General features: G+C 34.9%; 5 protein-coding genes and 1 non-coding gene across 8 annotated transcripts; 4 read left to right on the plus strand and 2 right to left on the minus strand.

The window, feature by feature from the left end:
* Positions 1-468: 468 nt before the first annotated feature.
* Positions 469-2,282, minus strand: LOC125418843 (trihelix transcription factor GT-3b). Its single transcript, XM_048463500.2, has 2 exons — positions 1,865-2,282; positions 469-1,335 (listed from the first exon to the last, which is right to left on the minus strand). Exons 1-2 carry the CDS (start codon positions 2,102-2,104, stop codon positions 742-744), a joined length of 834 nt encoding a protein of 277 aa, XP_048319457.1. The 5' UTR covers positions 2,105-2,282; the 3' UTR covers positions 469-741.
* Positions 2,283-4,139: 1,857 nt separating this feature from the next.
* LOC107430974 (uncharacterized) lies at positions 4,140-6,929 on the plus strand. Its single transcript, XM_048464036.2, has 5 exons — positions 4,140-4,824; positions 5,318-5,483; positions 5,583-5,794; positions 5,884-6,060; positions 6,624-6,929. Exons 1-5 carry the CDS (start codon positions 4,627-4,629, stop codon positions 6,708-6,710), a joined length of 840 nt encoding a protein of 279 aa, XP_048319993.2. The 5' UTR covers positions 4,140-4,626; the 3' UTR covers positions 6,711-6,929.
* Positions 6,930-8,012: 1,083 nt separating this feature from the next.
* LOC107430978 (uncharacterized) lies at positions 8,013-11,330 on the plus strand. Its single transcript, XM_016041853.4, has 7 exons — positions 8,013-8,772; positions 9,266-9,346; positions 9,819-9,893; positions 10,251-10,295; positions 10,380-10,469; positions 10,641-10,742; positions 10,894-11,330. Exons 1-7 carry the CDS (start codon positions 8,155-8,157, stop codon positions 11,068-11,070), a joined length of 1,188 nt encoding a protein of 395 aa, XP_015897339.1. The 5' UTR covers positions 8,013-8,154; the 3' UTR covers positions 11,071-11,330.
* Positions 11,331-11,643: 313 nt separating this feature from the next.
* On the minus strand, positions 11,644-11,717 carry TRNAF-AAA (transfer RNA phenylalanine (anticodon AAA)). Its single transcript has one exon. It is a non-coding gene; the product is annotated as a tRNA-Ile (tRNA).
* Positions 11,718-12,606: 889 nt separating this feature from the next.
* LOC107430965 (uncharacterized) lies at positions 12,607-13,654 on the plus strand. The gene is made up of 2 exons (XM_016041840.4): positions 12,607-13,139; positions 13,255-13,654. Exons 1-2 carry the CDS (start codon positions 12,693-12,695, stop codon positions 13,420-13,422), a joined length of 615 nt encoding a protein of 204 aa, XP_015897326.1. The 5' UTR covers positions 12,607-12,692; the 3' UTR covers positions 13,423-13,654.
* A 3,452-nt stretch (positions 13,655-17,106) lies between these two features.
* Positions 17,107-24,864, plus strand: LOC107430998 (phospholipid-transporting ATPase 1). 3 transcript variants are annotated; one of them, XM_060818053.1, is made up of 10 exons: positions 17,112-17,334; positions 17,740-17,832; positions 18,296-20,385; positions 20,943-21,279; positions 21,475-22,267; positions 22,463-22,586; positions 22,800-23,019; positions 23,145-23,603; positions 23,707-24,006; positions 24,424-24,864. In XM_060818053.1, the coding sequence occupies exons 3-9, from the start codon at positions 18,630-18,632 to the stop codon at positions 23,876-23,878; spliced, it is 3,861 nt and encodes a 1,286-aa protein (XP_060674036.1). In that variant the 5' UTR covers positions 17,112-17,334; positions 17,740-17,832; positions 18,296-18,629; the 3' UTR covers positions 23,879-24,006; positions 24,424-24,864. The 3 variants fall into 3 exon arrangements, with proteins under 3 accessions (XP_048319444.2, XP_060674036.1, XP_060674037.1); XM_060818054.1 differs by having other exon boundaries at positions 17,112-17,832; positions 24,433-24,864; XM_048463487.2 differs by lacking the exons at positions 23,145-23,603; positions 23,707-24,006; positions 24,424-24,864 and having other exon boundaries at positions 17,107-17,832; positions 22,680-22,820.
* Positions 24,865-24,913: the final 49 nt, after the last annotated feature.

Raw genomic sequence — 24,913 nt, forward strand, 5'->3', positions numbered from 1 at the left:
ACACTGTATTCCTGTTAGTAGAAGAAAACCCTGTCAACAACTCGGGAGTATTATCCGAAGTAAACACTGTTTTCCTGTTAGGAACAAAAACTTTTTTCTGTGGAATTCAGTTGGCAGCTCGATTATGATTGCCTATGGAATATACAAAGCAGTCCCACAGTCCTGATGATTGGCATCCTAGGCTGCTTTACTTACTGTTTACTTTACAGGGCCCTGTCATGTTGGACTTACATTTCATTTTTTGGAAGTCTTTCAGATTCAATGCAAGGCCTCTGTTTCTATTGTCCAAGAATCCTGAAGTCCAAATCCCTTAAAAGGATAGCATTCCCAAAATCTGAATTAGCAAGTGATCTATTTCAATTGTTTCATAGATCTCTGCGATCTAATTTTTCGGAGGACGTGTCATTTTGCTCATGATCGTGGTTCAGATTAGAAGGAGAAAGGTCAAATTAGAGACAAAAACGATAATAAACTAATTCCAAAGAGCATCGCTTGAAGAATCAAAAGAACAAAACAGAAAGTGTATGTGTAAAAATCCACACTTCTCAGTACAATTTGCAAATCCAAACATAGAGAGAGCAACAGAGACTTTTGCTTTTAACAGACGAAAGAATATCTATCATCTTTTACAGTTTGTATAAACAAATTGCTCCTAAAGAAACACCTCTGTATAACAAAGGAAAAACTTACAAATTCCTAAGAAATTTCCTTGTTCATACCTATGGATATCTACCAGTCAGATTATTTTTCGTCATTGATGAGTTTGTTTAAGAGGACAGTCAAAAGGGTATCCCTCTTCTCAGCTCGGCTCTCTTCTTTCATTTTCCTTTGCTCTTCCCTCTCCCTCCAAGCCTGCTCGACCATTAACCTCTCCCTCTCAAGCTTCTCCATTGTTTGCCGCCATTCCTGCTCAAACAACTGCCGCTCATATTCGCGTTTTTCCATCATTTCCCTCCATTGCATATCCATCATCATCTGCTTCTGAAAAAATTCCTTGAGCATCTCCTGAATAGTAGTCTCGCTGTTTCGATTAGCCGAACTGGTTGCTCTTGAAAACTTGTCAAGTGCAGTTCTTTCAGCCTTCCTTTTCCGAGGATTGTTTCTGGCAGCTGTTTCCTCATCAGTGTCACATTCATATTCTTCTTCGTCTTCTGAAAACTCATCTGAGGATTGACGTCCAGTTGTTTTCTTCATCCTTTTCTTAGACTGGACAGAACCCACCTCGGATTCAAGAAGTAAACGCTTCATGTTCTTTTCTCTTTCAGTAAAAAGTGCATGCAATTCCTCAAAAAATGGACATTGTCTACCATCTTCAGGATCAGACGTTTCCTTACCCTGATATAATTAACAATGTCAATCCTACTAAGAAAATACAGACTACAGACTATGCTTCCAGTATGGAGAAAACACATACAACGTACAATCTTTCCCATACCCAACAGAGGAAATTTCACATGTACATAACACAGGCAATAAAAACATACAGACAACCAGCACAAAATTTTGTTGGGAAAGTAAGGGGAAAAATAATGAAAACTTAGCCAAATGGATTTTTTGGTGAACTGGTTTCCAAACCCAAAATGGGTCAGAAATATCACAATGAAAATGAGCAAACATTCATAACAGGCGTTACAGGCCAACCCAATTCGTTTCAAAGCTACAGAATTGCATCCCAAAATAAACCCACATTCATTTTCAGCTGCAAATCGAAACCCAATTGGAAAATAACCTCAAAAATCTCTCTTTTCATCAAGAACTTCTAAATTCGTGCCAACAATAAGAAAATATGAAACCAAAAAAAAAAAAAAAAAAAAAAAAAAAAAACTTGAAATAAGGTGTTGAGAAATTTACAAAAGCTAATTACCTTGTAGCGGTTGAGGATGTTTTTCCACTTGCACTTGCACTGATCGGCGGTCCTTGTGAAGCCTCTAGCCGACAATCTAGAGCTGACGGCTTCCCAAAGCGTTTTTCCTCGCTTAGCCACTGTTGAGTCCCTCTCCAGCTCGGCTCGGATCCTGATCAGCTCCTTTGTCTCTTCCTGGCTCCATTGCACCTGCAACTGTCCCTGAGCTTGAGCTGAAGCCGCCGCCATCGTCCTCCTCATCTCTTATTCGGCTGCCCAAGCTATCGTCCTCCTCATCTCCTTCCTTCCCTCCGTCCCACCAAACTTTCCCTTCTACGACGCCGTTATGGTGGTGTCCAAGAGGGGTACGACAACTATGCCTTCGGTTCTTTTGCTCCAAAATGCTCTTTAGCTGGCCTTTTTGGACAATTGTCCCCACAATTATTAGATAATTCTAAAACCACCCCCACCAATTTCTTTCTTTCTTTAGACCATTTAGACATTTTTATGGTATATTAATACATATTTAGCCCCCATTTAATTTTAAAAATTTTGCAAATTTATTTGACTATTTTGTTTTAGTGAAAAAGTCTAATGCAATAAATTTATGCACATGACTAGTATTTTATAATCATTGTTTTACTACTTCTTAGGCTTTTTCTTTTTTTTGCTGAGATACTTTTTAGGGGTTAATTGCATATTATTCCTTACAGCTTAAATTTTTTCCAAGTTAAACTCTTGAATATAAATTCTTATATAATTGAGAATCTCAGTATGTAAGTGTAAACATTATATCTTTTATCTGAAAATTTTAATTTCCTAATTTTTTTTTTCTTTTTATCTGACTCACAAATACACAGAATTCCCAAAAAATAAAACACGTACATGAAATTTTTTTTTTTTTTAATAAACTAAAACACAATGGTATTTAGGAATGAAAAAAGGTTTAAAAAACTACATCTTGTTATGTAATTTAACTGATAAGTTTTATTATACAAAGCTTTTTTGTTTTTGGATTCAAACTTTTTTTTTTTTTTGGTCAAATGATTTTTTATGACATTTATTGCAAATGTTTTGTATTAGGAGATGAAATTGTAAATTTTCTCTTGGTTTATTTTATTTACTAACGTACTGTTCTAGGAAATGTTGCAACTTTTGTTTTGAAAAATGTGCAACCACAGATTTTGTATTCACACATATTCATACGGCACTCGTTGAATTAGGTACCTATGGCATAGTTGTAATTTTATGTTTCACAGGTATAAGTATAATTTTGTGTAGTTTTATAGAATTAAATTTTTGCAACTAAAATATAATACAAAATTTTTTCCAAAGGCATTAAGCCATAAGATTTCATATTTTTGATGGTTATTGAATCTCGATTAATCCAAATCAAATGAAAATTTAAATTTAAAATTTTATTTAAAAAAAACAAATAACGAACCATCTGAATTAACTAACATCGATTAAACAAATAGAAATTTATCCATCCAAATTTAAATAGAAATTTATCCATCCAAATTTAAACCATTGCATCGATTAAACAAATAGAAATTTATTCATCAAAATTTAAATAGAAGTTTATCCATCCAAATTTAAACCATTGCATCGAGCTATAAAAATTAGAAAATCCTTTAACAAATTTTGTCCATCATGTACCATAACAAAAATCATTTCTAACTTAAAACATGTATATATATACCTCATTAAATGTGGAAAAATTGATTTTTTTTTTTTTTTTTTGGGTTCTTTCCACAAAGACAACAAGAGAGTTGAACGTGTTACAATCTATTATTTGTTTAGTCATTCTATCTATTTATTTATATAATTTATAAAGGTTTAAAATTATCTAGTAATTGAATGGCTTGAAGAGTTTAATGCATTGTACCCATTTATAGAAATGAACTTGCAATGATAGTGAAAAAACGAAAAGGACCTATGTCCCCCCCAAGGGGAGACAGACAGCCTAGTGGGCTACTTATCTAATATTCTTTGAATCATTCAATTAAGTTTGGAACTCTAAAATATATAATAAGAATTTTAATTAAACTTATATTACAAATACAAAGTCGACTCAACTCTACTACATCCCTTCTTTTTTTTTTGGCTAATCAAACCTCATATGTATATAATATTTGATAACTCTATTCTTATCTTTTTGCATCCAAATAAAATTGAACCAAATTAAACTTTTTTTAATTGAATTATTTCCAAAATTAGAAACTTATATATTTATATAAAGTGGGGGAATATAATAATGATGAATAGTGGGTTCCAAAATGGATAGTGTGAGGCTAAGGGTAGGGAAAAGAAAGCTAAAAACCAAAACCCAACTGCCTTTGTCATCTGGGGATGGGAGTAGTGGTGGTACTTTTCTTGCATCTACCGTAACCGTAAACTTTAGGTTCCCTCAATTCCCCCTTTTCCTTTTTAGTTTTCCAACCCACCCTAACCCAAACAAAACAAACCCCTTTAACCCCTCTTATTCATCTTCTTCTTCTATTTCTTTCTTCTTCCTCTTCTTCTCTGCTATAACCCCCCAATTCCTAACAAAAGAAATAAATAAAAAAACAAAAAATCTTCTACATTCGCCTTAAAAAACTCAACTTTTGTTTATCTCCTAACTTGGGTTTTTTTTTTTTTTTTTTTTTTTCAAGGCAAAAAATCGTATCTTTTGGTTATTATTATTATTATTTATTATTGGGGAATTTGGGGAAAGTTTTTTTTTTTTTTGGCAGGGGTTTTAGGAAGGAGGAGGAGGCATTTTAGGGTTTTAGGTGGATATGTCAGCTGGGGTTTGTAGAAAACGGGTTGGGTTCGAGGAAATCTTCGGATCTTCCTCTTCTCCCACGACGCTTTCTTCTTCGGCTAAAAGAATCAGGTGGTCCAGTTTCGGATCTCCTAGCCGGTCTGAATTTGGATCCGGATCCGATGGTGCCGTTTCGGTTTTGTTACAAATGTTCCCTGCTTTGGATCCTGAGGTGCGTTTCCTTTCGCTGTCGACTTTGTCCGTGATTGTTTATTTTATATTCAAAATGGCTGATTTTTATTTTTATTTTATTTTTTCTTTTTGGTCCATTGTATATCTTTCTTTTTCAGAAATTAATAATTTTGTTTGCTTTGAAATAACTGGTTTTGTGTTTGCTTCATTTTCAAGAATTACATTATACTCTGGCTTTATATATAAACTGAATTTGTTGATTTTTTTTTTTTTTCCCTGTCTCGTTTTGCATTTTGAGTAGTAGTTGCTAACTTCAATCGAAACAAATAACGACCCGAAAATTTCTATTTTTTTGTTTTTTTGGTTAGTTTAATGTCGTTTGTTAATTGAGCTTAGATGGGTATCCACTTTATGTGTTTTTTCGTATTAATTATATCCACTTAATTGTTAACGGTTGCATTATGTTGAATTTGGTTAAAATCTGTTTGTTGAAGATACATTGGTCTGATTGTCTTCTTTTACTTTATGTTTAGTTGGTGGAAACCATTCTAAGAAATCACAATAATAATGTTGACGATGCAATTGAAAGTCTACGAACCATCTCCTTTGGCAACCTTGATGCAAGAAATAGATCACAAAATCTTGATTCTGCAACAATTGGAAACTGTGCAGCTGTTCCTGATCAGGGTGCGGCGACATGTAAGTTGTTTGTTATTCCTTAGCTATTTATATATTTCATTTCTATAATGTAGCTGATTTTTGGGCTTAGGGCACTTGTTTTGAATTTGTATCAACCAGGCAGTCAGGTGTCTGACCAAAGTGTAGAAGATGTGAAGGACATCGGTTCAACAGTCGACTACACAAATATGGTTGATGGATCTAAGTGGGTAGATATGTTTGTGCAAGAAATGAAGAATGCAACGGATGTCGACGATGCTAAGATGCGAGCTGCCAAGATTTTGGAGGCTTTTGAACGAAGTATAACTTCCCACTCAAGGGCTTCTAAGGAGGTAGTCAAGCGGTTACTTTTTTGTTCCCTCTCAACGTTAAATTTACTCTCGTTGCGTGTTCACCCTTTGTTTTTGACTTCGTGAAACAGTTGGAACAAGTTTCACTGAAGCATCATATCCAGAGCTTGTTAAATGACAACCAGATATTAAAACGAGCAGTTGCCATCCAACATGAACGCAGTTTGGAGCAAGAGGAAAAAGCAAAGGAAGTTGAACAGTTAAAGCAGGTGTTGAGCCAGTACCAAGAACAAATACAAAGTTTAGAGGTAATCCACTTTTACCTATTATTCTTAATAGTTGATGTGTCCAAGTTTCTTATTTTTCAGAACACTTTATGGTTTATATAGGATGACGATTAAACTCCATGGAGCACAACATTCTTTCATATTTAGTAGTCAGACAATTTTGCAAGGCAGATACACTAAACACTATTATATTGGTATTCTTTTTAATTTTTTTGTTAGGTATTCATTTTATTGATAGCTGTTGGACGCAATTCTTTGTCTCCATTTGTGCAATAACTTCCCAGAGTACCTTAGCTTCTTTAGGGTTGTCATGCTTGGGAAAATCATAATCACCAGTTTTCTCTTTCCTTTTGAGAATAAGATGTGGATTTCAGTATCAATCAGATGCTTTTAAAGTTCACCGTGTTTGGTTGATTCTCGTCTAAATACCAACACCAACATCAACGTAAACTACTAGCAACAAGCGTTTTGGCTGGAAGCTATTATTCTTTCTGATTTGGACTTTATTAGTTACGAACAAAAGGTTTAATGAATGTCATTTTGGTGGTAGAAAAACTGAAACTGATTTCTTGTTTGTTATGCAGCTGAGCAACTACACATTAAAGCTTCATTTGCAGAGAGCACAAGAAAGTAGCTCTATTCCTGGACAATTCCACCGAGACATATTTTAAGGTTCTTTTATCCATCCCTTGGTTAATGGATATATACTATTTCCCCATACGTGAAGTTGTAACCCTTCTAAGAGTGCGAAAGAGGTAATGAATGACCAACACTAAAAGATTCATATAGGGTTGTACTAAATATATAGTTTGTATTTGTCTGTATACTTAAAAAGCCAAATTCACTTTGGCAATTTGTGTGGAAAGTTTCATTCTCGGTTGTCATCTTTACTCTTTCCTTTCATAGCTTATTCTTGGTTTTAGCTTTTTTCTAGTTGGAGCCTTTGAATAAGAATGAGAACTATCCTAGGGTGATACATTTAATTGCATGGTCGAAGGCTTCATTCACTGAAGGAATAACGAATATTTCAAACAGAATCTATAATTCAGAAAAATGAAAAAAATAAAAAATGAAACACTATTTTTGTAATATATTTTGCCAAAAAGTATAAAAAAAAAAAAAATGTCTTATAGATTTTTAGAATTCCAAATCTGTCCGCTTGTATCATTCTTCCCCTCTTTGTATTTGACTAATTGGCTAATTCCAGAAGGTAATTTTGAATTAATATTAAATTTTATTCTCTAGTTCCAAACGTTATAATAATGTTAGAAGGTCTAATTTTGTTCATGATAAAATTTTATTTTCCACAATCAGGATTGAGATTGTAGTTAAATTGTTATCTTATTTCAAAGTAATTTAAGATATAATATTTAAATGCACTAATTTTTGTTTTTTTTTTTTTAAGGGAATATGAAAGGACCTCATAAATTATTTTTATGTTTTATAACAAAAAATTAATTTTTTTACTGGATCAAACATTTACTCGATACAAAAGGGTTATCCAAACAATTTCAAAGTTATATTTTTTCATGAACAAAACCGGATCAAAGTATTAATTTATGACTTCTTTTTGTTGTTTCTCCACACCAAGTTGCATATTAATGGTGTTTAAGTATTGTAACAAAAAACAAAAACAAAAAAAATGGAGTTTTAAGTAAAATACTATGAAAGAAATTTTATAATTTTATATTATTTTAATTTCAATTACAACAAAATTTGTAATAAAAAAAAAAATGTCGAAACTCAAATCATCTTTATCATATTACAACACGAATTATCTCCATGTCCATGGACACAAATTCTAATGCAGCATGGAATTTGTATCTTATAAGCTTTTATTATTAGTACAGGCTATTTTTTTTTTTTAGTTATATTTATTTTTGCCTGCAATTTTTTATTTTTTTTTGGGTATTAATTTATGATATGTGAAATTCCGAACTTGTATTTTGAAAGATAATGTGAAATTTTACCAATCATTTTCCCAAATAACAAAACCGGGATTCTCTCAGACCGGTTTTATAAGAAAATTCCTAAAAAAGCCGATTCGTACTTTTACTTCGGTTAGCCGGAGATTTTGCAGCTCTTGAAGGAACCAAAAAAAAAAAAAAAAAAAGCATGTGCGATTGCATTCGCTCAACCCCAATTTCACTCTCCGTCACCCAATTTCGACGGTCGCCGTTAAACAGATTCAACCAGAATTCCACATACGGTTCGAAGCTATCAAACGCCGCCAATTCAAACTGCGCCGGAGCTAAAAACGACAGGTCGTTGCTTTTTTGCTCAAGAACGAGTAGGAACCCAGGCTTGTTTGGGTCGGAGGATTATGGGTTTCGGGCGGAATTGGGATTCAAAGAGAAGAAAGGTGATAATCATTTCGAGTTCGAAACAAGTCGCGGCAAAACGAAGCAGATTGGAAAAGAGGGTGAGGATTCGAGGGGTTCGTTGGACTCGGAGTTTCTTCAAGTGAAACGCGGTGTTGGGGATCAGAAAGATAGTGGGAAGAGTAAAGAAAGCTTGGAGCAGGAGAATTTGATTCGGGTCGAGGGGAAGGATGGTGATGGTGATGGTGATGGTGATGGTGAGGAGGGATTGGTGAGAGAGAGTGGAAACGTGGGATTGAAGAAAGGGAGGCAGGTGGTGAGGAGGTCGAGTATGCTGGCGAAGCAAGTGATCAGCATTCGAAGTGCTCTGTGTTTGGGCTTCGTTTCTCAGCTTTGGGTGGATACCAACTCTGTAAGTTCTAATGCTTGGCTTTGTTTGAGACTGACAATATTAGATTGATATCTTAGCTTTAGCAAGACGCGGTCTTGCTGAACTGGGTTTCTCTGTTTTATTAGTTTTTTTTTTTTTTTTTTTCTCAAATTGTTATTAAAATCTATTCATTATTAGGATCCCAGCTGAAGAAAACAGGTCGACATGCCAGCTCTATCTTAACCTTGCTAGTTTCCTGTATATTTTTTGAATACAAACAGCCTTAGATGCTGAAAAGTGAATATATCTGCGTCCATGTCGCTTCAAATATGCTGAACATGATTTTCTGGAATTAAAAAACAAAAAAAAAAAAAATATATATATATATATATATATATATATGATGGCCCCTTTTCACTCTGTTTCTCGTATTGTATAGTTGATGCAGGAAGACTGATTCTGTTACTTGCTACTATGGGAAATATTTTTCTAATTAACTGACTAATTTCTCCTCTCATATATTCTCTTGGTGCAGTGGATGGTGATGTTTGTAGAAGTAAGATCAAACTTGCTTTCTGGGGAGTCGGAACGTTTTCTTTTGGAGGATGTTAGCCAGGTAAATTATCTATATGCTGTTTCATGTGGCCCCTTTTTGTTTATTGATGCAATAGGGGAAATGTGGTAAGACCTAGCCATATCAACAATTTTATGGAGAAATTCAATAAATTTTCTATTAAATCTGTTGTAGGAAATCAGTATCAACAGTCGGAGCTCCTTGTAACCATGTAGGATTTGGCTTATTACCCATGTTTGTTTTATGTCTCTCTTTTACCTTTCTTTGAATATTATGGTTCTGTTTCTTCCCATATAAAGAAAGGAAAATGATAGCTTGGGCAAGAGCAGTGGTAAAGGAGTTGTTTTGCTCCTATATTCTTAAACCCTTCGTATCATATCTCTTGCCTTTTATTTTTGGCATTCTCGTATTTGATTTATATTCTTGGGATGAGCAAATTGTTCATAGCTCTTGACTGAATTGTTGTGCTGTGTATCTTTGTTCCTAAAGCTATTAACTTTGCTTCTCTTTGCAGGTTGGTGATGTTGTGCTCGTTGAGGATGAATGTGTAATTGACAATGAATTTAAAATGGTTGGACTGGAAACTTTGGTATGTTTCTGTTCCCTTTTCCACTGTATTTTAAAATGTTAATGCATTGTTTAGTAGAACATTCTCACTCTCGAGGAAATATTCTAGGGGCAGGGATTGTTATGCTTGTGCTGGTTGTTTTCATCTCTTTCCTTGTTATTGGACATGTTGAATATTAGTTTTATTTTTCTTTTTAGGTGAAATTAGTATTATCTTCTTTCAATAATTGCTAAAGACTAGCACCATACCCAAATGACCCCTTCCGTGATCCATTTTGGCACTGATGGACACTGACTTATGATGTGGTGTGCTGTCTTCTTCAATTCCTTGTATATTAACATTTTACTCTTTGATGTATTAAGTTGTGATTTTTGTTAGGTAGGATACAAAGTTGTGACGCCAGGTCGACGGAATATTGGCAAGGTAAATCTGTGTTTCCAGTTCTGATGCCTTCACAGCTCTTTGCCTACTTCTCAATCTTCTGATTTGTTTCATTTTACATTCCAGGTGCGAGGATATACTTTTAACATCAATTCAGGGGCAATCGAATCACTTGAGCTCGATTCATTTGGAATTTCCATTATCCCCTCAAGTTTGGTAGGTGTCCTGGGTGTTTCCCTCTGGAATCGCAGCAAATGAAAATGATAATGATTATTTGCCGTCTAAAATTGGATTTATGCTTTAATGTATCTTACACATTGCATATCATAAGGCAACATGTCTTGTATATAATCTTATGCTAATATGATCTGCTATCTGTAATATCAGGTAAGTACCTATGCCTTGCTTGTTGAAGATGTGCTGGAAGTTGTGTCTGATGTTGTCATCGTGCATGAAGCTGCAGCTTCACACATACAGAGGCTGACCAAGGTACGTTTTTCTTATAATCTTGAGCCACTTGTCATGCTCCCTAATTGTGGCTCTAATGCTAACTAATGATATTGATACTAAAGAGTTTTTCCTTCCCATGTTCATTTGCTATTAAACTATTAGTACAACTCCTAATTTCTGTATTGACCAGGGTTTCTTGGACAACCAGAATGCTGGGACTTCTATAGATGATTTTGAAGAAGAATATTCTGACTTTGAAAGACCCATAAGATCTGCTCGGAGTAGAAGAGATTCCAGGGGAAGGAAGTTTCGGCCAAGGAACAGGGAGACAGATGATGATTGGGAGCTTCCAATGGATTACTTATGATCACCTTCTTTGCCATTTTTGTTGTCTCCATGTAAATATAGATGTATAGGTGATTATAGATTCTCTTTGGGTGGTTCAGCTTCTCTCTATTCTTTTCCCTAGCTAAAGAATCTGTTCCTGTTGACCAATTCCATGAGAAATTATTTTGTAGTGGAAGCGGTTCAACCACAGCACTTCCATTCACAAAAAAGTGGGTTTGTATGTGGGATTGGGATTATTCTGTTCAGATGTTTATCGTATAATAGCGTGTTCATTTTGCTTCTCGTTCTTATAAATTAATTTTGAAAACCCATAAATTTGTTCTAGTACATTAATCAATTAAGTGTTAAAGAATTATATTTTTCTTACCTTATCTATCATCTTTATCACGAAACAAAGTGTTTTTTTTTTTTTTCGCCTCCCCTATAGAAATCAGAAAAGAAAGAAGAGAATTTTGATATTTCAATTAAGGGGTCAGAATTTACTTTTTCATAAATCATACTTCACAAATAGAAGCATAACAACACGACTAATGGCATGTAAGCATAAACACTTAAAAATTAAAAATAATAATAATAAAAAAATCGTTTCTTTTGGCCCATGCAGGTCTCGAACCTGCGACCTTCGCGTTATTAGCACGACGCTCTAACCAACTGAGCTAATAGGCCATACAGACGAGAGCTATTAACGTCAGTAATAGCATTCTAATCTCCCATATCTCTGCTTGATGCACCCAGTTCTTTTTCTTTTTGGGTCGCCAATAGAAGAGGATGAATTTTTTTAATGGGATTAAACTATTAAATTTATTGGTATACCATTTTTTACAGTAAAGCAAACATTAACTCAGAAAGAACATCAAGTTTTATACTGAATTTAAAAAAACTGCTAAAATAAATAAATAAATAAACTTGGACAATCACCACCGTGCTGTATCATATTCACGAGTAACTAGTAACATTTTTGGAGTTTTTCATAGCCAAAAATTAATACAATAAAAAAAAAAAAAACAGTTAACACTTTTGAATTTATGTGAGAGACAGAGCCTGCACTAAGATTATATGATTAATAATTACAATCTACTAGAGGAGCGCTTCTTATTGTCCCCCAATGATTTTTATTCTTTATTGTCTTCTTAATAAACAACAGCTCTATTTCTGATTTCCATTTTTTATAAAACGGAGATTTCATCGTTGTCGTTGTGTGAATTAAAGTGGGGGTGGTGGTGACTGACCACAATCATTGATTGTCGTTTAGTTTGGCGTGCTCGTTCATTGTCGTTTCACAGACAAGACGAGTGATATAGGCACGATTATCACCTGCAACTGCTCCTAGAATATCCCTTATTATATCATAATGTCTACCTTCCTCCCTAAGGATAGGTCCCACTTACCGAAAGAAAGGTTAATTCCGTCATTTCATCTTTGTTGAATTTTTGGTAAAAGTTTGAAAAAGATTGCAGGGCTTTATTTAACAACTAATAAATTATAGCCGTTAACCGCCTGCACAGTTTCAAATTCAAACCCCCACTATACCTTTCCATCCAGTCCTCTTTTTTTTTTTTTTTTTTAATCTTCCAGATCCAATAGAACAAAGAGAGAGAGAGAGAGAGAGAGAGAGAGAGAGAGGAGCTCAAGAATTGGAAAATGCAAACGGCTCAGTCTTCAGTCGCTGGAGTTCATAAAGTCCGACGGAAAAGTGGCCGGAAACCTCTCCAACCGAAGAATATTCCAGCGAATCCAATCGTCCATGATCTATCAAAGATCACCAACCCGAAGAAAGAGCGGATCGATGTCTCTCTAATCTGCTGCGGCGATGGAGAATCGAACAAGGAAAACCATCCGGTTTATGCGACTCCGACGAAGAAGATGGAAACTTTGGACTCGTCGCTGGCGGAGGAACTGAGTGCGATAAGGAAGAAGCTGGAGAGACAGAGGGAAGACAGAGAGAGGACGGAGAAAATGTTGAAGGAAAGGGATTTGATCATGGAGATGCAGATGAAGGAGCTGGAATTTAGAGGTGAGATTCAGAGGAAGCTCGAAATTGAGGTCGATAGGTTGTATAGGTTGAAGCAACTCCATTCCCAATCAATCGTAAGCAACATCTTCATCCTTTTTTTTTTTTTTTTTGGTACATCGAATTTATTTTTCCGATTTTCCATTTTCTTTGATTTTATGTTAATAATATAATCTGGGCTGATCGAAACAGGGATTTTCTCTGTTACGGAGTCTGAGAGAGAAAGAAGGAGAAAAGAAGGGAGGCCATGAAGGACAATTTCATGAATTGGGAAATGGGGATGGAGAGGAATCTGTAGGTGAAAATGTATCGCAGGAATCTACCAGTTTGGCTTCGCCGGAAATCTCCACTGAGATGTGATATATTTATTTTATTTTTTATTTTCATTTTGATCCTCTTTTCTTTTTTTCTTTTTATTTTCCCACTTTTTTGTTGTTGTTTTTGTTTCTGTTTTTGGTTTCATTTCACTCATTGTATCGTCTCAATGATACAATGTAATACCTCATTATGTGAAGTGAATTTTGACATTTTTATTCCAAAAAAAAAAAAAATGAATTGTTCCAATTTAATAATATAAGACAGTATCGTCTAATTTATCAGGTTTTGATTTGCTCAGAGTGAAAGCCACTTAGAAGATTAAACATCAAATGAAGATGTAAATAAGAGAAGATATATTTGTTATTGTAAACATAATAATAGTAAATACATGGCATATTTGGAAAGCTCCGAGTTTAAAATAGTCCAATCTACTACTTCTAACTTATAAACACCCAACATTTACCCATTTACCATTTGCCCTTTTTCTTCTTCTGGTTTATGTCTCCTTTCTTTGCCTTTTTGCTTTTTCCATTTAACTCTTATTTGAAATCTTTTAGTGTGATTTTAGTGATTAATCTATATTTCAAATATTATTTTGTTCATATCCCTTCATTTATGGTCACAAGTTCTAACAAGCCTTATATTTTAGTGTTAACGTAGAAAAATAATAATAATAATAATAATATTTCTAAATTAATGAGCAGGATTTCCGAAAGGCTGAAATCATCAATTTCACCTATAGCTTATATTGGTAGATGTTCCTAATCATTTGCATCTCCTTCTATTGCGAAACTGGTTACCTTGATGCTTACTCCACCCAAATCCTTTTCAAGCTTTAAATAAAAATTGCCTTCTATCTTTTAATTATATGATGCACATGTGCATGTGACTGATCAACAAATTGTACATATTGAAGATTAATTTTTAGTTTCAACAAGGTAGTTTGCAATTAATTAATATATCTAATACATATATATATATATATATATATATATATGCTTTAGGGCAAAGTTCTCCATCTTAAATTTGATGTTTCACACTTATGTAGCAGCTGTAAAAATAATACCTTATTTTTATTTTTTTAATTTTTTATACTAATAAAACTATGTGATGTGAATTGTTATCCTTCAGAAATTGGATGATAAGTCTTTTCCATATAACAATGGCAAACATTTGTACATATCATATTAAATCACCCTATAGGTTGGATATCCTCCCCCACACCAAAATTAATAATTCTAATTACTATTTTAAATTATCAAATATTGAGGGGATCTATAATTTTGTAATTTCAAGATTTCTCAGTTTACCATTTCTATTATCAACTACATCCATTTTAAGAGTTTATACGAAAGATATAAAAATAGTTGCATACTTCTTATATTAGCTAATATCGGTATCAGAATTATAAATAATATGTTTACATTTTTATAGATATGCTTTGGAATTGAGATAGAATTTTCTGGAAGAGAGAAAATGATGTAAATTCAATTTTTTTTATCGGTATGGAAAATGATGCATATGCATTACTAAACACATTAATAGGCTTATATTAGAATGAGAGTTCAACTTAAATTCATGAAGTCTTATATTTCAATGGGATTTAACTTGAACATGTGGACTTGATTAAATAAGTAAAGCATGAAGAATGAGCTCTTTAAATCTGATTTTGGATGGTTAATAAAAAAATTGATTATGCCCTTTCCATTCATCAGTTGCAACTGTTAAAAGAAATAGTTGCATCATTCCTATGCCATTTTTTGCCTATACACAATTTTTTTTTTTTTTCGAATCAGCAAATAACATTCTTTTATTAAGCAAAACCTATACGGTGCAAACATGATTTATATTATCTTTGGCATAGAGATTTAGAAATTAATTATTTTGAGATGTTAAAAAATCCACGCTAACATGATGCATTGGTGAATTTTAGACTATTCTTTTTGCTTCTTTTTTTTTCCCCCCTCTATTTCTTTCAAGCCATATGCATAATGTTGAATTTAAAAAGTCTTTGTACTTAGAAACAGAATATATTTTGAAGAATGTATATATTGTACGTACAGATTGTCTATTTGAAATGTTTATATGGAAGCACAAATTCAAAAAAAAAGAGCAGATTCCAATACGAGACTACGAAAAAGACCATTCTACGAGGGTATTATGGGTAATAAGATTTCCTATGAAAACTCCAAAAGCGGTAGCGTTTTGAGTGGGTTGGGTAATTTCAGATTTGAAGGATCAGGGAGGCAAAAAGTACACGCTGTAGTATTCCAATTTAAGCAGAATGAGAATCCACAACAGTAAAAAAAAGTAAAAAATGAAGCTCTATCCCCAAAAACGTTTCTGAATAAGAATCTCAACCGCACGATCTGACCCACGAAGATCAATATGAACACGTGGACGGTTAAATCGAGAGGAGGTGGATTTCTGTTCATGCAGCTTCACCATTACGTCAACATTAAAAGGCGAAAAGGACACTTCTGACAGTGGAACAGTGAAAATGAGTCTTCACGCAATCCAACCAAAAGAAGAGGCGGAGAAGACCAAACTCCAAGCAACAACACTAATGACTCCGTACGGTTTTCGTACGCCATTCTCTCAGGGCTAGTTTTGGAATTACACGGTCCCTGTGAGTTTGTGACCTCGCAAAATTAATTGAAACGTCAACGTTTTTATCGTTACGGGTATTGAAGCAAAAAGTGAACATTTCTCTGTCGTGAATAGGTGCATTGAAGCATAAATTAGCCACTTCTTTGTCATTGGCCACCAAGCTACAGAACTTCATTTTTATTTTTTCTCTTAAACAAAAGCCACGAAAACATAAATAAATGAGAATTTTTAATTACATAACCTACCATACGGTGTAAATTTATTTTAGTTGTTTTTTTTTTTTTTAAAAAAAAAAAAGACCTCATGTGCTATTTGGATGCCGCTGAATGTATATTTAGTATCTAAATTTTGTATAGTATAATTGATTTTTTTTTTTATTTTGGTTTTTCTTCCCAAAAAAGGAAAAAAAGGCTGAATATATATATATATATACACATATGCGTGAAGATGGATATTACAGTCAATTTATTTTTATTTTGAATTAAAAATTATATTTTAAACGAGACCTTTTTATATTACTTTAGGACTATGAATGGAACACAAAATTCAATATTTTTTTTCCCCCAAAGAATAATACCTTACCTAAGTTGAAACATTACATAAAATGCATATATGATTTTCTCTTTTACTTTATTATTATTATTATTTTTATATTTTAATGCTAATTGCTAATCAATATGTTTATTTTTCTTTTGAATTTTACCACAAGTAAAATGTCATCTCTAGAGTGAGCATTACTCAATAAATTTTGTGTACCTAGTAGGAATATCTTATCTTTAATATATATATAAAAAAAATAAGATATAAAAAGGACAATAATAAAACGTTGTTCAAGTGAAGGTAAGCTACTATTTTGCTTTACGTATATCAAAATTGACTTGAACAAAGATGTTCTTGTTATTTTTTTATTTTATTTTTTTTTAATAAATGAAAAATAATTTGTTTATGGAAAAATGAAAACAATTTTAAGTTGTATAAATTGTAAAAAGGGTTCAAAAAAATATTTAATCAGAAAAAAATAATAATAAATTTACAAAATCAATAATGGGGGTATTGAAAGTATAGGAATTTGGTGTAATCCAAGCAATTAAAGTTATAGAAATAGGGAGGGAAAAAGAAAATAAGAAGGAGAGAGAGAGAGAGAGAGAGAGAGAGAGAGTGATAGAAAAGGAAAGTGGAGGAAAATTGAAAGATGTATGTGGAAGTAAAGCGAGAGAATGCACAGTAAGAAGAAAGGTGGCGTGGCTGCAGCAAAAAAGACGAAACCAACAAGAGGAGGAAGAAGAGGAATCACAAGCTCTGTGACCAGGCAAATACCCATCCACCCACCCACCAAGATTCATGGTTTTCCGCTCCTTTTTCTCGATTTTCTCGGCCTCCGAGCTTTTCTCACTCGCTTTCTCATCCCAAAATTCACCGTTTTTCGAACAAAAATTGTCCTAAATTAGTCACTCTCTGCACCTTAAAGTTTCTTCCTTTATCGAACCCTAATTTTTTTTTTCTTTTCTTTTACAATTCGCATGAACCAATCTGTAGGATTAGAGTTCCTGATTTGGTTCATGAAAATCTGAAAAGATTAAAAAATATATATATATATATATAAAAAACCCTTGAGGGTTTCAGAACTTCGATCTGTGGTCGCTGATCGGAGAGTCTTTCTCTTTGTCTGAGTTTATGTCAGTGTCTGGCATTTCTTATTTTCTTTTTCTTTTTATTTTTTCTTACTTTTGGTTATGATTTCGTATTCAGTGCATTGAAAGACATCTGAAAATCTGATCAGTTCCATTCCACGAATTACGAGACGATAAGCCATCTCCTTTTTTGTTTCCTTTTATCAGAGAGGTCTGATTTTCTGATCCTGAATTTCTTTATTTATTTTTCTTTTTTTCTTTTTTTATGCGAGAATTTTTTTACAGAAAATTTAGCACATTTTGGTGTTTCTGATTGCTGAAGCAATTGGGGGGTGGGGGCATTTTGAATTTTGTTTTTCTCTATGTTAGGTTTTGTTTTTGGGTGGTGGAAAATTACAGTTACGGAGTTGTCAGTGATATGGGCTCTGATATGATTCAGATATTGTTTTTACGAGGGGTTTTTGTCTTTGCTTCTTTCTTTTCCTTGTTTTGGCATTGCCTGCTTTAAGAGTCGATGGTTGTTCTTATTTACATTGATTTGTGAAATTTTGGGGTTTCTGTGGGCCTCTCTCTTCCAATGTGATGAAAAGGGTGGTCTGTTTCTGATCTATTCCTTTTGCGTCTGATTGAATTTTTTTTTCCCTTTTTCTTTTTGGGTTAAATATCTCTTGCAGATTCAAATGCTACCCATAAAAGCAATTCTGAGAGGAAGGTGCTTGTGAGCTGCATTCTGAAGAGGGTGCCTGGTGATTGGTGAAAGCTTAAACAGATTTCTGAATGCTACTTTGTAATGTGAGGTCGAAACACAATTGCAGTGGTAGCCAGGGGTCTGAGCAAATAGAGCTTAAAATTACTCTGGCTAATTGGGTTTCTTTCCAGGGGTTTGAGTTGGAGAGAAACAGTAATTTTAGACTGCTATTGAACGTTTGTTCATTGTTGGCTAGAAGTGGAGGTAAAATTCATGTGTAATTCTCCACTGCCAGGAATGTGGTCATTGGAGAATTACATATGACTACAGGGGACCCGTTGCTGTCTCTTGGGGATCGTTCTTCATTTGACCGGCCCTCCATTGGCAGCACTTATGCAACTTCAGCTTCTTCCCTTCTGGAGGACAGCGAATACTGTCTCACTCGTACCTCCGACGTGAACGATTCTGAAGAAGCCACCAGATCTGTTGGAGACACTAATTGCCTTGAGAAACCACCCTCTAAGTTTTCAACTTGTCGTGCATCAAGAAAGCATTTCAGTTCCGCGGAGTCTCAGTTCTTTTCGCAGTTTCCATTGGAATTCCCCATACCGGATAGAAGACGCCTGGTGACGTGGGGTGCAATGGAGCTGCAAAATTTCAACAGTGATTCAGCGGCTTTTGAAATCTCCAGGGCGACAACTCCAGAGCAGGAGAAGTTGAGCAAGTCTCAGAGGGTATGCCATAAAAGCGTGCAGTTTGAAGATAACCAATTGCATGGCAAGAGTCCGAGGTTAATTTATATTGATGATCCAAGGAGGACAAATGACAAGTATGAGTTCACTGGGAATGAGATTCGAACTAGCAAATACACCTTGATCACTTTCTTGCCCAAGAATATATTCATTCAGTTCCATCGGGTTGCTTATTTGTATTTCTTAGGGATTGCTGCTCTCAACCAGCTTCCACCTCTGGCAGTCTTTGGGAGAGCGGCGTCCCTTATTCCCCTCCTGCTTGTGCTTTCTGTCACGGCTATTAAAGATGGCTATGAGGACTGGCGAAGGCACAGATCAGATCAGCATGAGAACAACAGAGATGCACTTGTGCTTCAATCTGGTAAGTATCTAGCAAAGAAATGGAAAAATATACAAGCAGGTGAGGTTGTGAAGATTTGTGCTGAAGAGACAATTCCATGTGACATGGTTTTGCTGGGGACAAGTGATTCTAGTGGAATTGCCTACATTCAGACAATGAATTTAGATGGTGAGTCCAACTTGAAAACAAGGTATGCCCGGCAGGAAGTAGCTTCAGCTGTGTCTGAAGGATGTGAAATATCAGGTCTTATCAGATGCGAGCAACCTAATAGGAACATTTATGAGTTCCATGCCAACATGGAGTTTCAGGGGAATAAATTTCCGCTAAGCCAATCAAACATAGTTTTACGTGGTTGCCAGCTAAAGAATACAGATTGGGTAATTGGTGTAGTAGTATATGCTGGGCAGGAAACAAAAGCAATGTTGAATAGTGCTGCTTCTCCTTCCAAGAGAAGCAGACTGGAAGGTTACATGAACAGAGAAACCATCTGGTTGTCTGTCTTCCTTTTTGTCATGTGTTTTGTTGTGTCCCTTGGGATGGGCCTATGGCTTATACGTCACAAGGATCAGCTTGATACACTGCCTTATTATAGGAAAATATACTTTAACAAAGGGAGGGATAATGGGAAAAAATACAAATATTATGGGATACCTTTGGAGATTCTTTTCTCTTTTTTGAGTTCTATCATAGTTTTTCAGATAATGATACCGATATCTCTGTATATTACAATGGAATTGGTTCGTTTGGGTCAGACATTTTTCATGATCGAAGACAAGCACATGTTCGATAGCAGTTCTGGCTCAGGTTTTCAATGCAGATCTCTGAATATAAATGAGGATTTGGGTCAAATACGCTACATATTCTCCGACAAAACAGGGACACTAACTGAAAACAAAATGGAATTCCAAAGAGCAAGTGTAAATGGCATAAATTATGGGACCTCCTTGCCTGTGGCTGATCCGTTGCATGAAAAGAATGTTGCAGGTATAACAAAGCATTCAAAACTTTCTTTTGATAATTCATACTATGATGCATGATTGATAACATGTTGAAGTTCTAGCCTACGGAGACATTTGATGCCGCATTAATGTATTTCTAAATGTTGGTAGTTTGAATCTTCTTGTGCTACCATTATTTAATTTGTTTCTTTTAAATTCGTCTGGTATCTTTATTGTTCTTCGCATAAACTTTTTATTTATAAAATTTAGAATTACTAAATTGCTTAGGGTGAATTCTACTTCAAACTTCTTATGCTAGCCTAGTGGCTTGGCCACACGGATTCTTTATTATACACGTGATTGCGGGGTTTTATTGTAAATTATAAAGCCCCATGTACAGCAGCATTTGTTCAATTATTTGGTCTCGTTATTCCGGTGGTCCATAAATTCAAATGGTTTGCTTGCATTAGATTATAGACATTTCTGTTATGCTGCCATTTCTAAGGTTAGTCCTTACTCTTCATGGTTGAAGTTGCAATCCACTTATCATGCCTAAATTATTCTTGTGTGATCCTTTGCTTTATATGGATGTTGCTGGCGCAGGTTTAGGTAAGAGGAAGTGGAAGCTTAAATCTGAAATTGCTGTTGATTCTGACCTTGTGGAGTTGTTACACAGAGACTCAAGTGGAGATGAAAGGATTGCTCCGCATGAGTTTTTCCTTACATTGGCTGCATGTAACACTGTGATCCCAACTATTGATCAAGATACATCTTCCAGCTGCACAGAAAGTGAATTACATGATAAAGTAGAAACTATTAGTTACCAGGGGGAATCTCCTGATGAGCAAGCACTAGTTGCTGCAGCGTCTGCTTATGGATATACTCTCTTTGAGCGCACATCTGGGCATATTGTGATTGATGTCAATGGTGAGAATCTAAGGTAGAAGGTCTCACTTCATTTTCTTTTTTACATTCGAAGACATTGCTTATCCATCTGACTACTCTCTGTATTTTGGGGTTGAATATATAGATCTGACAGATGTCACTTTTTCTATGTGATGGTGCTTTGTTGGTATTTGCTGTTAATTTTCACCTATACCAATAAATTAGTAACATCCTTCTATATGCAATCTAGGCTGGACGTGTTGGGCCTTCATGAGTTTGATAGTGTGCGGAAACGAATGTCCGTGGTTATTAGATTCCCTAACAATGCTGTAAAGGTGTTGGTGAAAGGTGCTGATACTTCAATGTTCAGCATTTTAGCTGACTCTGGGATGGATGATCATGTAAGAAGTGCAACACAGAAGCATCTATCTGAATATTCATCACAAGGTTTACGTACTCTTGTCGTTGCTGCCAGAGATCTTACAGGCGAAGAACTTCAGCAGTGGCAATACATGTATGAAGATGCTAGTACTTCATTAACTGATAGGGCCATAAAACTTCGTCAAACAGCAGGTTCAATAGAATGCAAGTTAAAGCTTCTTGGGGCAACTGCAATTGAGGATAAACTGCAAGATGGTGTGCCAGAGGCCATTGAATGCCTCCGGCAAGCAGGTATCAAGGTCTGGGTTCTGACTGGAGACAAGCAAGAAACGGCTATTTCCATTGGTGTTTCTTGTAAGCTATTGACAGCAGATATGCAACAAATTATTATTAATGGAAATTCAGAGGATGAGTGCAGGAATCTTTTGGTTGAAGCGAAGGCCAAATATGGGATTAAATCACCAACCAAACAAAATCACAGTTTGAAATGGAAAAAAAATGCTGAAAATGACTATCTTGAAGTACCTGGCAGTGCAAAGTCATTCAGTGTGCAACAGTGGTACGCAGGGAAGAAAGGAGTTACAGCTACAACTGCACCATTGGCACTAATAATTGATGGGAATAGTTTGGTCTACATTTTGGAGAAAGATCTGGAGTCAGAGGCAAGAATCTCTTTTTTCTTTCTTTGTGCTGTATTTTTCTTATTACTGGCTAATATATTTTCGTTAGTCACAGAATTTATTCACTTGCAGAAATGACACTATGTAATTGGTTTTCCATATGTATTTGACCCCATGCTAAAAATTTTGCATTTATATTTTATTCTTTTAATTTTTTTTGTTTTCCTTTTTCAACAGCTTTTTGATCTTGCAATATCCTGTCGGGTTGTGCTATGTTGCCGTGTTGCACCTTTGCAGAAAGCTGGAATAGTTGATCTAATCAAGACTCGAACTGAAGATTTGACGCTGGCCATAGGCGATGGTAAGTAGCTTTATGACATCTTACATTAATGCATTTGGTGGAATGGGTTTGTTATTATTGTATGTTCATAGCTTCTACATAAAACTGATGCAGATGCTATTGAGTGTAATGGTTTCTGTCTAACATATACATGTTAGTCTGATCTGGGTCAAAATCACACTTGTTGTGGTATGAAGTTGATATCGTTTGTTTCCAATAACGACTTCTTGATAGGGGCCAATGATGTTTCAATGATCCAAATGGCGGATGTTGGTGTTGGAATTTGTGGTCAGGAAGGGCGTCAAGCTGTGATGGCATCTGATTTCGCTATGGGACAGTTCCGGTTTTTGAAAAGATTACTTTTAGTGCATGGACATTGGAATTATCAGCGAATTGGTTATTTAATTTTATACAACTTCTATCGCAACGCTGTTTTTGTGTTGATGCTATTCTGGTATGCGTGGTTTCCTTTTGGTTAGATACTCTTAGTGTACAAAGTTCTTATATTTCTTAAGTTATATATCATTCAGGTTTTGGTGAAGCTGTTTGCCTTAAAATGCTTCTTCTTTGTAATTTCAGGTATATACTTTGCACAGCTTTTTCTACAACTTCTGCATTAACAGATTGGAGTAGTGTATTATATTCTGTAATTTATACTTCTGTCCCTACAATTGTTGTTGGTATTATGGATCAAGACTTAAGTCATAGGACACTGTTAAAGTATCCAAGATTATATGGTGCGGGACATAGACATGAAGCATACAATTTACAGCTGTTTTGGATAACAATGATCGACACATTATGGCAGAGTCTCGTTATCTTCTACATACCTGTGCTCACATATAAGGAGAGCACAATAGATATATGGAGCATGGGCAGTTTGTGGACAGTAGCGGTTGTTATCCTTGTGAATATGCACTTGGCAATGGACATCCAGCGGTGGGTAGTTGTTACTCATGTTGCAGTGTGGGGATCAATAGTTATTACATATGGCTGTGTGCTGATATTAGATTCTTTCCCTATGTTTCCCAATTACTGGTTCGCAACTTTAACCTTTATCGTTTATAATTTTTGTTTAATTTTTGCATTATGATAGAGCTAATATACCCTTTCTTTTGTCTTTCTTTTTTCTTTTCTACAGGACTGTATATCATTTGGTCAAGTCACCCAAGTATTGGCTCACCATTTTGCTTATTACAATTGTAGCATTGCTCCCTCGTTTTCTTTTTAAAGTAGTACAGGAAATTTTTTGTCCTTCAGATATTCAGATAGCTAGAGAAGCTGAGGTATTAAGTAAACAAGATGAAATATAACGTCAAGGCAACATCAAGGTTCAAATGATGTGCATGACACTCTTTTAGACAATCCATATTTGAGATGGATTCTGATGATTTTATCCATCATGTGGCTTTCCTGTGGCACTCAGTCGTATTGTTAATTGGTAAGTACAGGTGCGATATTTGTTTTCCATTATATATGGTGTAAATTGTCTTGAGATAGTTGTCAATGGAAATCCCTTCTGTTCACTTGCTTTATAAATAAACTCAGAATTATTATGTGGGTGGATAAGATAAGCTTTTACTTTTCTACTTTCTGCAATTTTCATGCTTTAGTTGGTGTTTGAAATTGTTGCGTCTGTTCATCTTAAAATGGGGTAAGTAGGCACAGTTATCATGAGGAACGATTTCATCTAGTGATGTGTTTTAGAACAAAGTTTTCATGAAAATTACTACGAAATGCCATGTTCATATTTTTGGCTTAGCTTGTACCTTGGTTGTTGGGTCTGATAAATAGATGGTATTATTAGATATGCCTACCCTGTAAGATTAGACATGCTTATTTACATTCAAGTTCTCAGTTTTCTCAGTGTCGTTCCTCAAATGAGTTGCATCAAGCTGAAAGCATATGAACTCAGTTATCAGCATTTGTCAAGGGAGCATGGCGCAGAGTCGCGGGGTAGATTGTGGTTTGAGCCAAGAGGACGGGGTGTGAGACATATCGATCATTAAAAGTCATTTAGAAGTTGAGACGGGAAGGGAGAAAAGGTGAAGAAAGGAGGCCGAAGCATAGAAGTTTGGTCGATGCATTATTTGGGTTCTCTGGCGGCACAAAGTGAAAATAACAGGGTGGTGTACAGATTTTTCCTCCTCAGGTAGCACAGAGAGGAAATCTAATAGATTGAGAGAAAATATAGTATATAATAGGTCTTGTAAAAAGCAGGTTTGACAATTTTTTACACCTCAACAGTGAAATTATACAAGAAAATTAATTGTAATTTGTACTACCACTGTTCTACATCGATTCTTGCCCCTTTTTTAAATTTTTTTTTATTTTATCTCTATATATAT

The sequence above is a fragment of the Ziziphus jujuba genome, chromosome 6 (assembly GCF_031755915.1).
Source record: "Ziziphus jujuba cultivar Dongzao chromosome 6, ASM3175591v1".
Lineage (NCBI taxonomy): Eukaryota > Viridiplantae > Streptophyta > Magnoliopsida > Rosales > Rhamnaceae > Ziziphus > Ziziphus jujuba.

Coding starts and splice junctions, on each gene's coding strand:
- LOC125418843 (XM_048463500.2), bottom strand. CDS start 2,104: ATGAGGAGGACGATGGCGGCGGCTTCAGCTCAAGCTCAGGGACAGTTG. Junction 1,336..1,864: donor ACATCCTCAACCGCTACAAG/GTAATTAGCTTT, acceptor TAATTATATCAG/GGTAAGGAAACGTCTGATCC.
- LOC107430974 (XM_048464036.2), top strand. CDS start 4,627: ATGTCAGCTGGGGTTTGTAGAAAACGGGTTGGGTTCGAGGAAATCTTC. Junction 4,825..5,317: donor TCCCTGCTTTGGATCCTGAG/GTGCGTTTCCTT, acceptor CTTTATGTTTAG/TTGGTGGAAACCATTCTAAG. Junction 5,795..5,883: donor ACTCAAGGGCTTCTAAGGAG/GTAGTCAAGCGG, acceptor TTCGTGAAACAG/TTGGAACAAGTTTCACTGAA.
- LOC107430978 (XM_016041853.4), top strand. CDS start 8,155: ATGTGCGATTGCATTCGCTCAACCCCAATTTCACTCTCCGTCACCCAA. Junction 8,773..9,265: donor TTTGGGTGGATACCAACTCT/GTAAGTTCTAAT, acceptor CTCTTGGTGCAG/TGGATGGTGATGTTTGTAGA. Junction 9,347..9,818: donor TTTTGGAGGATGTTAGCCAG/GTAAATTATCTA, acceptor TTCTCTTTGCAG/GTTGGTGATGTTGTGCTCGT.
- LOC107430965 (XM_016041840.4), top strand. CDS start 12,693: ATGCAAACGGCTCAGTCTTCAGTCGCTGGAGTTCATAAAGTCCGACGG. Junction 13,140..13,254: donor AACTCCATTCCCAATCAATC/GTAAGCAACATC, acceptor TGATCGAAACAG/GGATTTTCTCTGTTACGGAG.
- LOC107430998 (XM_060818054.1), top strand. CDS start 18,630: ATGACTACAGGGGACCCGTTGCTGTCTCTTGGGGATCGTTCTTCATTT. Junction 20,386..20,942: donor GCATGAAAAGAATGTTGCAG/GTATAACAAAGC, acceptor TTGCTGGCGCAG/GTTTAGGTAAGAGGAAGTGG. Junction 22,268..22,462: donor AGAAAGATCTGGAGTCAGAG/GCAAGAATCTCT, acceptor CTTTTTCAACAG/CTTTTTGATCTTGCAATATC.